Raw genomic sequence first — 15,527 nt, forward strand, 5'->3', positions numbered from 1 at the left:
AAATAGGAGCAATGTCTCATTTGGTGCTTACGGTGGGTGGCCAGCGCTATTCCAAATGCATTATGCACTGATTTATTTAGTGCTAAACTGACGGGTTGATACATGAATTTTGCAGCAGAGTCACAAACAAGTTATTTAAACCCAGGCAGCTCCTGGGTTTACATGCCTCCAACACAGCCTAAAACACCTGCCAGGGTTTATCAAGCACAAACTCCAGAAGGGCTTTGGAACTGAACTTCAGGTGTCTAGACTAGGGACAGAATTAGAAACAGATTCCGTAAAAAGCCTTTATTAAGAACATACCAGAGTCCTCTCTTCCTTCCGGCACAGCTGGTCCATTCCTCACCCTTCCCCAGAAATAAGTTTATGGTGATGAAGGTAAACAAGGGTACCAGATTAAAGACCAACCAAATGATAAGCGCCATTATTGTGAAGTTTTTCTGACTAAAACGGTGCTACTAGCCTGCTTGCTCCTCCAATGCTCCCATCTTCCATTACCCATCCTCCTCCACCTTTCCCCTGGAAACAGTAAATAAATAAATACATAAAACTCCCAAGAAATCTGACAGTCACAGTATACAAGAAAATAGGTAGGTACTTACACGCTTCCAAACATTCTTCCATTGTAATTTAGAGGGCAGAGACAGCACAACAAAGTGGTTTTAAGAAGTACCTTATACATGGAACCTTCAAATGATCAGTTACTTTGGCCCTCAAATAAGAAGTTTCTTCACTTGAGAAATGGCATAGTATAGGAAACAGCTCTTCAAATTTTAAATATCAACTGACTAGAACGTATAATAAGATTGAAAAACAGCAAAAAGCAAGAGTCAGATATCCAATTAACAGAAATTTTAGGTCCTTAATCAAGAAAATTAAAAGGGAAATTTTAAATATACTAAAAACTTTACAAAGAGAATTTAATTTTTGTAGTAAAGAACCTTACTTGGGTGTTCAGTGCAATGAACATTAAGAAACAGAGCAAAAGTGATTGCTTTGGGAGCACAAAAACTACAACTAGTGAGCCAGAGATTAGCATGGCCCCACAAGAGAAGGACCAGTCATCCACATTTAAAGCATTCCATATTTAAACAAACAAAGAACTCACCAAAGGGCAAATAAAACCACTGTGAAATTTCAGAATACTGAAAATTCCAAAGGCCACAGAGAGGAAAGTATTTCCTCACAGATAAGAACTGTTACTAATAAAAGGGCCATTGGACAGGTTGCCAGGGATTAAACTTCTAATCCAAGGAAAGTACTAAGCCCTCCCACTGACTATCAGTTTACTCTCTGCACAGCGGGCAGAGGTTAGGGCCGGAAAGTTTCGAACACTGGCAGGAAAGTCAGTGAGGTTAATACCAAGAGCCAGCAATTTCTGTCTATGAAAATTACTGAAATTACAAAAACTCATCAAAGTGCTCAATGCTCCATTATAAAGCAGAGTCCTCCTCCTCACTCTTCCCTTTCCAATTCCCTTCTATCCACTCAATATATGTACATTTTAATAACATCCATGTTTCTTTTCTAGTAACTTTGTAAACTTACAGTAAGGGATGAGAGATAAAAATCTTAGATACGGACTGAACCAAATGTTGGGAGAAGCTATGAACACTGGGAACATTAAAATATATAAGATTACAAGAAACTAAAGTGCACAACCCTAAAGTGATTTGAGAGTTTAAGAATGTTTAGGAATATGATGGGTCCCTACATAATGAGTTTCTGAACTAACTGACAAAAAGGAAGCAGCTTAGTTTCAAGGCCAATGAAAAACCTATTGTTCAGTTTTGTGGAGAATGGAGTTGCGGGCATCTCTGCATTTAACAGAGACCAGAACAAGAAAGCTGGCCCTGCATCTAACCTGCATGCTACCTCTCACCTCTGTTCCGCAGCATGGCCTCTGCTGTGCCTGTTTGCACTTTCCCTGTCCTAAACTTACAGACCTGTACTTTTCTTTTTCTTTGACTTATAATGTTGACATTCTTCTGGGTTTCTTCCGTATAGCTCCACCTGTCCTGGAACTCTGTATGGAACTCTGTAGACCAGGCTGGCCTCGAGCTGTCTCTGCCTCCAGAGTGCTGGGATTAAAGGAGTAAGCCACCATCACCCAGCATCCTGCTTTGTTTTTTTCTTTAATTTAGACATCAGAGGTCTAACCAAATTGAATAGAAGCTAACAGAAATGCCAGTCTTTTCACCTACAATACCAAATTCAGCCAAAAAAGAAAACAAAACTCTCTAATTCAATGGTTCTCAGCTTTATTTCCATTGCTATTTTGTAATTGTAATCTTGCTGTTATGAATTATAATGTAAATGTTTTCTGAATGTCAGGTGACCCATGAAATGGTCCTTCAACCCCCAAAAGGGCGGCAGCCCACAGTTGAGAACAATTGCTCTCATTTCTTTGCAAACTGAGCCAGGAAGTTGATTTTAAAAAACCCTTTTTAATATTATGCTTATTATTGTGCTAGATTCAATACATTAAGGCCTATCTAGAGATATGATGCTCTCAAGACACATCTTTTATTATTTTTAATTTATTTTGTGTTTTGTCTGCATGTATCTGTGCACTTGTGCATGCCTGGTGCCCATAAGGGGATTTCAGCTCCTCTGGAATTGGAGCTATGGATGGTTGTGAGCCACCATGTAGGTATTGGGAACTGAACCCAAATTCTTTCCAAAAGCAACAAGTGCTCTTAACTGATGAGCCATCTCCCCAGCTCCTTTAGATATATCTTAAAAGAGAAGGGCAGGGCAGAGGATAAGTCTCACCAGCTAAACTGCCTGAAGTGTGAGAACTGGAACATAGATACAAGGTACCCACAGGAATGTGTGCCAAGCATGGCAGCCTTTCAGTCCCAGCATTCAGAAGGCAGAGACGGGATTTCCAGAGCAAACTAGCTATACTAGCTAGTCATCAGGCAAGCTCTGGGTCTCAATATATAAGGTGGAATAACTGAGGGAGGCACCCAACACCAATTTCTAGTCTCCACATCACTGCTACCCATATAAACACACATGCCCATATACACACCACACACGTGCAATAAATACATGAATAATTCCAGGTCAAGGTGCCACCTTCCCATCTCTTAAAATGTTACTGACTCCCATTAACAACATATGGATGTATAGTGACAATAGGTAGCAAACAATATTCTAAGCTTTAATGTTGGTCAAACTCTAATTACATTTAAGTCACTGAACTGCCTACCTCTCCATATTGATTACATTCATAAACAGTCTGTTCTATGAGAGTGTCTTCTAAGATGCCTGAGGGGAGAATGGAATTAGAAGTATCCACCATGCTCCCACAAGGGAAATGGGCTTAAACACCTAACTGCTTGCTTTACTGCTACTTACAGTGAAGGTTCTTCTCACACTACTGAGGGAGGTGCAGTTCTGACCTTTGTATTTTATTGCCAGTATTTACATTCACCCTTAGGAAAGGTCCTTCCACAATCTAGGGAATCCTTTTAAATGTCTACCTACATGAGAAGGAGAAACAAACAGGCTCTACCACACCATGATTTATTCACTCACATATCTCCGAGAGGAGACCAATGCTTCGGTAGTACAACTGTAGAATACTCCAGGACATCACTGATCCATACCCCAAAAGTGCATATCACAATTCAGCCTGTCTCATGAATTTATCAAAGTATACAGATTCTCTCAGTTCTAAAAGCCATGATGTATATTAAAACCCAGAGCTGTCTTTTATGGAAACATAGGCATATTTGGTAGTAAAGAGGGCAGTGAAATCTAATAACAAAAATATATGAAAATTAGAGTGATTTTTATCCTTCTACTTTGCAATGTAATTTCCAAAATTAACTATGATAAAGTAAGAAAGAAGTATGTTCAAACTTTACTCTTAAAAGCTAGAAATTGGTTTTAACAGTTTATTATGATTATTATTTTAAAAATGTGAATCCATTAAACCATGTAGAAATAAGTCTGCACAAACAAAACGTACTTTAAACATGTGTGAGTAGATAGACAGACTGTGAGATCTGGATTGGTCAGGCACATCTCTATTATGCTATGGCAGCCAGGTAATCCTTCACTTCAGTGGGGGTGAGCCTCCTAAAGCCAGCTTCATTGCAGACCCCAACTTCTATGTTGTCTTCCGTCATCTGCCCTTCAAAGCTTTCCTAATTGAGGAGGGAAGGAAAACGGTCAACTTCACAGCAGTTCTTAGAAAAGCCATCATTTTAAAACTATCAGTGGATATGGGCTAACCTTTAGAGTTAAGATGGCTGTGTGAATGGCATCTTCCAGTTCTAGGTCTTCATTATATCTGAAGAAAAATATTGAAAAACGATGTTATAGAAGTTTAGATTCTTCATGGCTATTTTAAATAAAAGGATAGCAAAGACATGAAATCTTTTAAAAAACTAACCTTCTTAAAAATACTAGTTGTAAAAGCAGTCCCTCATCATCTCTATGAGACAGCTATCCCCAAATAATGAAGTGAGTGACACTTCTACTGAACTTCTAACACCATGAAAAAAACTTCATTATTGGGGGAAAACCCACACTTGTATGTTTTAGTAACACAATAAAAGCCAAACTATTGCTAAAATCCATTGTTATTATTAGTTATAGCACAGCACGCTGAACACTCATTAACAAGTAAAATTTAAAGTGTTTTTTATCATGAAGACTGAGTTTACAATTTGATTTAAAGTCTAGCATATTTAATAACTTAACATGACTATTATATGAAAATGTACAAAGGGTCACCAGATCACCCGTTAGACCTCGGTTATAAAACCTCCTGTCCAAACTCTCACAGACAGTGGAGGGCAGCGACAGCTCTGAATCCGAAATGTAACTGTGAGTGAGTGATGCAGCTGTGTGTGCTCAGCACTGAATCCAGAATGTGAGTGAGTGATGCAGCTGTGTGTGCTCAGCACTGAATCCGAAATGTAACTGTGAGTGAGTGATGCAGCTGTGTGTGTGCTCAGCACTGAATCCGGAATGTAACTGTGAGTGAGTGATGCAGCTGTGTGTGTGCTCAGCACTGAATCCGGAATGTAACTGTGAGTGATGCAGCTGTGAGTGCTCAGCACTGAATCCGGAATGTAACTGTGAGTGAGTGATGCAGCTGTGTGTGTGCTCAGCACTGAATCCGGAATGTATCTGTGAGTGAGTGATGCAGCTGTGTGTGCTCAGCACTGGCAGCAGATTTCCCACAGCACTCCATCCTTAGACATACACCACGGGGTCTGCTCAATGCCAACTACTAGTCTCACAATTGTTGTTGTTGTTGAAACAAGCCCTTACTTTGTAGCACAGCCTGGACCAGAGCCCACTCTGTAGCCCAGGATGGCTTTAACTTGAAGCAATTCTCCTGACTTAGCCTCAGAATTTGCTAAGATTACAGACATGGGCCTCCACATCCAGCTACCTCAATTTTTTCATTTCCATAAGTCATTATTAAACATTCTTCTACTCTAAATATAATGGCTTTTTAAAAATATGCTGGGGAAAATGAACTAAAAAGTAAACATTTAAGAAACAACCAATGACTGGGCCTGCTGGGACACCACTCAGGAAGCAGAAGCAGGTGGATCCCTGAGTTAGAAGCCAACCTGGTCTACATGGCAAGTTTAAGAGGAGCCAAGGCTACCTAGAAAAACCCTGTCTCAGCTACCTCCCAAACTCCCAAATAAATAAATCTTTTAAAAATGAAAAAAAGGCTGAGCAATATCTTTAGGAAATGAATAATTTTAGCACTAAATACGCTGAAAACTAGGAAATCAAGATATTAGGACTGTTTTCTCCTTTATTTCTAACTAAACTCAAATACAGAGTGATACAACCAATCTGTTAGATCCATGAAATTAATCATTTCAAGAGTCCTGAAATTTGTAAGATCAGTCTGCCCAGGAATCCAATCCTGGGAAACCTACCTCTTCTCAAGGAAGGTTTTCCCGTTCACATAGTTCTTCCCCATTGCTGTGGCCTTCCAGGCAAAGTAGGCTCCCTAATCAGGAGAGAGAAACATTTTAAATCCTCCATACAACTCTATTACTCTGACATCTGTACTTAACTAATTAGGCTCTAACTTCTAAAGTCATGATTATTTAGTGAAGTGAAGTGGAAATTTCACAACACAGGTTTTGTTTAAAGGCTACACAACAGATGACAGAGTCAGGAAGAAACTCGGAAGTTAATTTTGACTGTGGTAACAGTTTACTCAGGCATTTGTATATGCACATACACACATACACAGCAAAACTCATCAAACGGTAACAAAGAGTTAGTGCAATCATGTGTATTTTTGAAAGTATATAAGATGTACTTTCAAAGCCAGATAAAAAGAAGTAAGAATTAAAGTAAAACACCGAGTAATACTTTAGCTTAATGGATTGAACGGATTTAAAATTGTGTCACATCATCCTGAAAACTGGTGATCACTCATCTTTAGTGAACAAAGATGGCTTTTCATTGAAAGTATCAGAACCCTTGAATTTTTTAATGGGGTCATAAAAACTTGGCAACAGTGAAAGGTTTCTAAATATTTAAAAATCAAAAATTAGTTCGAAATCAATGTGTAAAAGAATCAAGGTGTTTTGGCAGCTCTCTCCCATGCCACCGAAATGACCGCACCACAGCTTTGGCACTGTTGATGCCATCATGCCACACCACACCAATCAACACTGACTTGAGACTACTGTATGTCAGGGAATGTGGTGAGTTTACTGTGCTTAAAAAGTTTTCACCGGGCGGTGGTGGTGCACGCCTTTAATCCCAGCACTCGGGAGGCAGAGGAGGCGGATCTCTGTGAGTTCGAGGCCAGCCTGGGATACAGAGTGAGTTCCAGGAAAGGTACAAAGAGAAACCCTGTCTCAAAAAAACAAAAAAAAGTTTTCTACTTTTATAGAAACGTAATGATTTAATTACAAGAAAAAGAGGACAATGTTTTCATATCACCATTCCTCAGCCTAGATGCCACTGTTAGAATATTAATTGTTGTTTGGGTTGCTGACTTAAGTTTCTTAAAAAGATTTATTAAATAAATTTTGGATTGAGATTAAATTTCCAACAATTTTTGAAATGGCCTTAAGCATTTTCTGCCATTTCTGTAGTGTTTATGTGAAATGGTATCCTTAAGCACTGACAAGTGTGGAATCAAAATAACAACTCTAAAACTCCGAGGGCCTTCAGATTCAAGTATCCTATAATGACTTATTCTTTCTGTAAAAATAAATGAGCCCATCCACCTCATTAGTAAGCAAACTTGCTTCTGTTTGTAATGAAATGTAAAAGTATAAGCACACCAAAGAACTGTTTTAAGACCGGTTTCTTTGTGATTTACTGTCAGTCAATAGCTGACTTGTTTATGTATTTTATATTCACCATGGTTACAAATAACTGTACCAGGTGGAAAAGGGCGGCAGGTGGAATGAAGAAGCCCTACAAGGAACAGCTTCACCTGGGAAGACGAAGATATGCACATAAAGGAAAGCTCAGAGTGGGTTAGACAGCTGCCTTTTAGAGTCAGTAAGGAGGAGGACAACAGCTAAGGGTGAACACAGTGCCTGACACTGCCCTCCTCTATGGGCTGGGAAGGCAAGACCACCCACCAGGACACTGACCTCCAGAAGCTCACAGAAGGCCTCACAATCTGATGACTTTTCACAGAAGGCCTCACAATCTGATGACTTTTCAATTTTATCTTTTCAGTTTTTAAGGTAAGAGTATAAGGCTTGCCTGGAGAGAACTTGAAATTATCTAATCACTCCCTAACCTTGAGCTTTACCTGTGGCTTCTCCTCACAGCAAATCAACAGTGTAGAGTAAACCCAGATATCAGCCTTCTACTTTAGAAAACACAGCTCAGTCAAGACACCGTTACACATCGTTTTGTAAATCAATGAATGTTAGAGCAGTGTTTTTGTTCTGAGTCACACTCAAAACAGCCCCAGCATCAAGTGATGGCAACGAATGTAACACTGGCCTCCTGTTACACATCTCTGACTGATGTGTTTGCCAAAATAACAGCTTGAGAGACCTAATGAAATTTGGTAACTGCATCAACTCATTCTAGAACACGCTAACAAACATGACCAAAAATGAGCAAAAGCTAATGTGGCACATAGCTTCTTTATCAAAGAAAGTGCTGTATACAAAACTGCTAACTGTGCAAACAAATGTGTACTACTTTAATCTTTCTAAAAAAAAGTGAAGGGGCTTGAGCAACGGCTTAGGTAAGTTAAGAGAGTGCATACAGCTCTTGAAGAAGACCCAAATTCTACTCTCAGACCAAGTCAAGTGGCTCTCAGCGACCCGTAACTCCAACTTCAGGGGGTCTGAGTCCTCTAACCTCCCTGGGCATCTGCAGTCACATGTACATACCCACACAGACACACACATGCATAAGGTAAAAAAACAAGTGGGGAAGAAAAAGAAAATGCTGCTAAATTTTCAAGTTTTATGGCTTCAAATTTTATTAGATATATAAAAAGTAATTCTAATAAATTCTTCAAATATATGTAATGATACTTACAGATGGATCTGACTGAAATAAATATGGTCGTCCCTCATTCCACCCACAAATAAGTAAAGAAACACCAAATGGACGAACACCACTGTAGAAAGAGAATGAAAATGATTTGGCATAAAGAATTTATATATACTCACAAGTAAAGCAAATTACCAAGTAAACTGATTTAGACTTTTTTTGTTTGTTTGTTTAGTTTTTTTTGTTTGTTTTTTGAGACAGAGTTTCTCTGTGTAGCTTTACACCTTTCCTGGAACTCACTCTATAGCCCAGCCTGGCCTCGAACTCACAGAGATCCTCCTGCCTCTGCCTCCCGAGTGCTGGAATTAAAGGTGTGCACCATCACCACCCAGCCTGATTTAGACTTCTTAGCTTTAACTTCTAAATGAACTCACTTAAAATGAATTCTCTTTATTACAGTTAGGAACAGCAGTATGCCTAAATCAAATGATGTAGCACTTTGCTATGGTTTGGTTCCCAAAAGTTCAGGAGAAAAGTAATTTCCAGTGTAACATAATTACAAAATTGTGTCAAGAGGTGGAACACGGTGTCATCCTGGGAAAGGGTTAACAATGCTTGTTTCTCAGAGTGGATTAGGTCTTGCAGAAGTGGATTGGTTTCAGTGGAGTAGGTCAGCGCCCACTTTCTTTCTCTTACTGTGTGACCTCTGGCCATGCAATACCATCTGCCAGAAAAACCTTAACAAAACCAAATTACCTAACAACCATGAAGCACATCCTTGGACCCACAGAGCTCTGAACTAAATAAAACCTGTTTTGTTAGAGCAACACAAAGTGAAGTGGGACACATGCCTATAAAGGTGTTACTATCAAAGCATGGAGAAAGACATCCTAACACATCTAATAAATACTTCTTTTCCACTAGGCTTCTGTATCAGCAATTACTTCTAAACTAGCTCATTCACAGTATAACTTAAGACTAATGGGGAGCTGGAGAGACAGCTCAGCAGCTGCTGCTCTTCCTGAGATCCTAAGTTCAATTCCCAGCACTCACATGGTGGCTCACAACTGTCTAATAACTGTAGTCTCATATAATTGTCATGGAATCTGATGCCCTCTTCTAGTGTGCAGACATACAAGAAGACAAAACACCCAAATACATAAATAAAATTCATAAACAAGTAATTCTTTTTAACAATAATACTGGAATTAAAATGTTATTGCTGTTTTCATATGCTCACAATCGCTTTAAGTTGAAAAGCTGGGTACAGGGGCACTAACGACCACCTATAAAGACTCACTGGCAAAGGGCCCTTTTGAAATCAAGACGCTTCATTCTGCTGTTGACTAAGAACACTTTTTTTTCTTCTTCCTTTTGAGACATTATTTAAGTATGTAACACAGATTTGCCCTGAATTTGTCATCTACCTCCCTAAGTGTCCCAAGCATTCAGTTTACAGGTGTGCACCGCCATATACAGTCACACTTTTACCTTAAATTATTTCAAGTCAAAATCAGAAATATTCATTGTCATAGTGATTTTCTTCAATTGTTCAGCAAATGCAGAAAGAATAAGACTCCTACTTATTCTTCAAATTCATGATTCATTTCTTCAAGTAATAAAAACAACTTACCCTGACTGGGTATACTCTTGCATCACAGAGGCTACTCTCTGTACCAGCTGGGCTGTGGGAATGGGTTCTTGGTAGACAAGATAGTATTGCTGAGCAAGTTTCCGAGCTCTGTGCACAAGCACTCTAAGGCAATAAAGAAAAATAATTAAAGTTCTGACACTCTCCTAACTGCCCCACAACTTTCTTCTAAAAGCACACACAGTACAAGTTTAGCATGTGTCTCTCTTAACAGCTATCAGCTCAGTTAAGTCTCTTGACACCTGGTTCCAAAAGAAATGTCAACAGGAGACAAACAGAAAGAGAAGCAGGGACTAGAGTACAGATAGTCACAGACTTAGCGAGCTAGAGAGGTGGCTTAGCGGTTAAGAGCACTGGCTGCTCTTTATGAGGATCCAGGTTCAACACCCAGCACCCACATGGTGGTTCACAACCATCTTAACTCCATTGTCAGGGGCTCCAATGCCCTCTTCTGGCCGCTGGGGGCAGTGTATGCACATGGTGCAGATATACGTGCAGGTAACAGATTTCATTTACAAAATGAGAGCTTCCTGTGTCCTTCTGAGACTTCCACCAAACTGACCGACCCCCTTGTCTTGAGTCTACTTAGACTTTACTCCAGCCACCCTGAACACAGATCGTATGAATACACACATTCAATTCTGGGCATATTTCTATCCCTCAGTCTGTCTTTTCTGTAGTCTACCTTACGCTCTGCCTCAATTCAGAATAGTCTTCAAAGATTAAACAAACAGTAAGAAACTACTTGTTACATAAGGTATGAAAATTGTACTATTGTGATGATTAATCTTGGTTGTCAACGTAACTACAATTGGAATTAACTGGGATCCAGGATGCTATAAGGGCTTTTAAAAATCAGATTATTTGAATCAAGAAGACCCACCCTAAACCTGGGCTATACTTTCTGGTGGCAAGCCTGTAGATAAGAAGGTCACAGAACAAGGAAACTGCTCTTAGCCTGCTTGTCTCACTCTAGCTGGATGGTGTTTATACTGTTGCTGCACCAGTATTAAACACAACTTCTTGAGGACTCCAAGATGGACCAATGACCAGCAGCCTTACAGGAATCCTCCAGGACTCCACACTAGACTGGGCTGCTGAGACATCTAACCTCATGGACTGAACAACTGCCATATTCTCAGCCTTTCTGCCGTCATGCAGCCAATGTTAGACTATCCAGAGCACAGCCTGTAAGTCAGTCTAATAAATCCCATGAGGGTGTGTGTGTGTGTGTGTCTGACAAATACAGTAATCAAATATATGAAGACAAAGATGATTTATCTTCACCCACTCATGCTTATCTGAAATATGCACATTATCTCTAAGACACTCCCGTCCTACCTTCTGAGGGTTAGCTTATCAGCAACAACCCACTGCAGTGTCCATTCTACAGTGGTGTAGAATTTTCCACAACAGGAAAGCTAATCATATTCTGGTAACCCTATTGGTCTATAATTCCAAGTGAAACTCAGAATCTTGTTTCATAAAACTAAAGTAATTTTGTTTTTATGTGTATATGACAAAAGAAAGGTATCCGTCTCTTTCAACTTACTGGTGCCCCAGTATAACAGGGGTACTCTCAACACAAGGGAGTGATTCTGTAAGTCTATGAAGCCTGGCTGGCCATTCAGAAGGCATTGACAAGAGCAGAAATAAACAGAATGAGGTTAACTCTACATGGTCCATGCTTTCTCTTATTGCCTGAATTACCTTAACAATGTTTTATAAAAACACGAATGCATTTGATCGTTTTTAAGGTGCATCAGAACACCAAAGCCCTTCCTACCAAGTTCTTGGATGAAGGAAATGGGATAGTGATGAGAAAAAATAGATAAGTAGGTAATTTATCACCTCTTTTACAACTGTGCATCACAAGATCAACCTCCATAAAGTAACCCTTACAAGCAAACTAAACTTAGGTATCACTAGGCTGCCAGGACTAAATGAAACAACCACAAAGAAAGATTAAGATATGAGATGAAGAGAAAACCCTGTAAACAGTACGTAATACCTGTAATCTGGACCCATGCCACTGTACACCAAGCCGATATGCTTGGTAATCGGTTCCACTTTGTGTACACTCCTTTCATCATACAAGATGGATTTCTGTTTTTTCTCAGTTGCTAATACTACACCATTTGCAGCTTAAGAGAGAAAAAAAGACAAATATTATAATGTGTTTTCCATTAGCTTTCTACTTACAGATACATTAAACAAATTTGTTGCTTTCTCTAGATTATAAAACCGTTTTCTGGATTCTTATACAAAAATTATCTAAGAAATAATACATCTTTTTTTTCTGTCATTGATCATTTACACTACACAAACAAAAAATTACCATAGCTGCAGGTATTACCCAGTCCCTCTCAATATTTTCAGGTTTAATGGTTTTAAAACAATAAACTTCATTAACAGTAAGAAATTTTTCTGTAAGGATACTAGAACATACAATAACTTTATCTTTAGATATTTTACAATTAGCCCTTTATAAATAAGATAAAACTTCCAAAGAAAAAGAGACTCAGTCGAAAAATAAAATAATAATGGTTTCCTAAGGAAAACACTACTTATGGATTATTACAATAGATTAAAATGCTATATTTGCTATGAAATTTAAATTACTGGGCTTAATGCTATTTTAACTTCAAAATTCTCTAACAAAAAGACTGTTAAGAATCTACAGGTAACTATTAACAAGCATCCAAAGTGAATAAAACATTTAATTACCTTTAATTCCTACTGAAGGGGCCCCTCCAGCTACAGCTGCCAAAGCATATTCAATCTGGACAAGTTTCCCAGATGGGCTTAAAAAGAAACAAAGGCATTTGCTATGTTCACACATTTTCAAATATTTACTATAGGCACACTTCTGACAGATGGAAGACATATGGGTCAAACCTCACTAATCAAACCTGCGGGCCTTTGAGATCTGCCATGAAGTTGTCTGGAAACTATACTTACAATTTGGATACACTGAGGGTGGGGCACTAATTCTCTCTCCTTTGCTTTGTTCTCTCCCCCAGCTCTGGTTAGGACAGCATTATTACTACTGCCTCTGTCCACCACTGACCACCCTTGACTTTAGGCAAGGATACCGAGCAATCAAGCAGTTTCTGTAGTCAGGAATCCCGGTACCCCACTGGCACACACCAGCATCAACCAAGGGTAATTTTAACAGGCTGGTAACTATTTTCCTTCTCATCTTCAGTTCCTTTGTACCTTGTCACTCTGACATAAAACCCACAATAACTTTCTGGTTCAGTTCAAACAAAAATTACTTATTCTGGCAGGCATACTCTTGTTCTCTTGTCTACCCTTCATGTTTTGCCCCACCCATTTCTTCCTTCGCACTATGGTTTAGCCTGTCAACAATTCTCTTCATTCTTAAATGTCCAAGCAGCCAGCTCTTTCTCATCTTCTTGTTTCAGAACTCACCCAGCACAGGCCTTTCCTGAGGGCTCTGAGGTTACACTCCTTCCACCTCTTTCAGTAAGATTCCCACTAACAGAAAAGTATTGCTGCAGAATGTGCACCAGAAGGCACCAATTCCTTTTGCTCATTTACCATCTTCAGCCAAATGTAAACTGGAAGAAAACTCAATTCATTTCCTATCTGGCAGCTTGCACCACTAATAGTTTTTATGACTAAAAACAATATTTTCTTCCTAAACAGATAGATCTTATCATGTTTAAAAAAAAATTGTTATAGTAAAATCTGTTGTGAAAACATTCATATGTTTGCTATACAAGATTCAGGGAGTGGGGATGTGGCTCCTATGGTAGAGAGCTTGCCTAGAATGCATGACACTGCATAAACCAGGCTTGGCAGTACACTACTATAATCCCATCACCGGGGAAGCGGAGTCAGGAAGATCACTTGAAGTTCATCCTTAGTTACTGGCCATTTTAAGCTAGCCTAGGCTACAAATGATTCTGTCTCAAAGAGAAATTTAAAAAATTTTTCAGTCTCTTATGCTCTATATTCATTTGTTTCTGCTCCAGTGAAACCAAACTTAGGACCACATCTGTTTTGTTTACAAATATAAGTGACTACCAAGCACAAATAGTCATATACTATGGCTACTCTGTCATAGTATATAATTAAATTATTTGCTAAGGAATTAAGTGGAATCCATTCCATGTATCCAAAACAAATACATCAAAATTGCATGCCCTCTCTTCTTATTTTAAACTACAAAAAGGCAATTTTCAAAAGAAAAACAATATATTGTAACGAAAAGTACACTAATTTTTGCTTTCAAAACGAACAAAATTTGAATATCGATTTAGCTATTCGTGGACAACCTTGAAAATGCTCAACTGTTTAGGCTGTGGTTAGCTCATCCATAACTCATCATACAGTGGTAGTGGACAAACTAGTTACAGTTAAATTCAACAAGCAGATCCTGGCTGCCTTCAGCTGGATTCTTAAGAAAATGATCACACCACAGTCGTTTGTTTAAATTCTTCCGTGATAAATTTTCTTAAACAGAGAACGATGAGGGAACAAAGTACACACCAAGTGTACTTTGAGAAAATATATTTAATTCTCTAACTCTCTGTTTCCATTAACAGAAAGGTCTAAAATCTTTTTAAAGCATTTTTTTTTTCGTGATGAATCAAGCAAAACATCGACTTTGGCTTATCAGTTTGAGTGAATCACGAAAACCTGACAGGAAACCAGCTCTTTCATTCTGTAGTTCTTAGGCTTCTATAGAAGCATAGTAGAAACAGAAAGCAGAGTGAGTTTCAAAGTACACTGCTCCTAAGCGGGAGACTAAGACTCGGACTAACAGTAAAGAAAGATTTCCCAAAAGAAAACGCGCATCTCACTCGTCTGAGCAGGAGCCAGTTTCCGAAGCTCCCGCTCAGGCCTATCTGGGCCGGTAAGGAAATCCTAGTCCTGCATGAGCCAGTTGGAAACAGGCTATCCCAGAGCGCCCTTTTTCTAATCTAGAGAGGGAAAGCCAGTGCCTGCCTCGGAACCTCCTGACCCTCAGCCCCAAACGCGGCGGGCCCCAGCCTGGGAGCAGGCCTGGCACCGCACATGACTCTGCAAACCTGCGAGTCCAGCTCCAGCCCCACGAGCCCCTGCGGAAACACCAGCCAGATCCACAGCGTGGGGGCCAGGTCTGGGACGCTCCTGGGACCTGTGGTGCGTGGAACCTGGGGTCCCCCCCGGTTACCTGAAGGTAGTCAGCGAAAAGCTGTAACCGCGTTCTGCCATCTTTACCCGGGAAGTCAGAAAACAGCCACGCCCATGCGCAGTGCATCTGTTTCCTTTAGTTTTTCTCTTTTCTCTGATTGGAGGAGAGTCAGCAGCGCTCCAGGGGCAGCTGGGAGTTGGAGTTTAAGGATCCGAGGCAGCGAGGGCTCGGAGTCCGTGCGCAGGCGTAGGA

General features: G+C 39.7%; 1 protein-coding gene across 1 annotated transcript; it reads right to left on the bottom strand.

The window, feature by feature from the left end:
- Nucleotides 1–3,518: 3,518 nt before the first annotated feature.
- Nucleotides 3,519–15,397, bottom strand: Psma2 (proteasome 20S subunit alpha 2). Its single transcript, XM_036188877.1, has 8 exons — nucleotides 15,315–15,397; nucleotides 12,857–12,933; nucleotides 12,141–12,273; nucleotides 10,112–10,234; nucleotides 8,524–8,605; nucleotides 5,925–5,998; nucleotides 4,249–4,306; nucleotides 3,519–4,160 (listed from the first exon to the last, which is right to left on the bottom strand). The coding sequence occupies exons 1-8, from the start codon at nucleotides 15,353–15,355 to the stop codon at nucleotides 4,044–4,046; spliced, it is 705 nt and encodes a 234-aa protein (XP_036044770.1). The 5' UTR covers nucleotides 15,356–15,397; the 3' UTR covers nucleotides 3,519–4,043.
- Between the last annotated feature and the right edge of the window lie 130 nt (nucleotides 15,398–15,527).

Source organism: Onychomys torridus, chromosome 5 (assembly GCF_903995425.1).
Source record: "Onychomys torridus chromosome 5, mOncTor1.1, whole genome shotgun sequence".
In the NCBI taxonomy this organism is placed as follows: domain Eukaryota; kingdom Metazoa; phylum Chordata; class Mammalia; order Rodentia; family Cricetidae; genus Onychomys; species Onychomys torridus.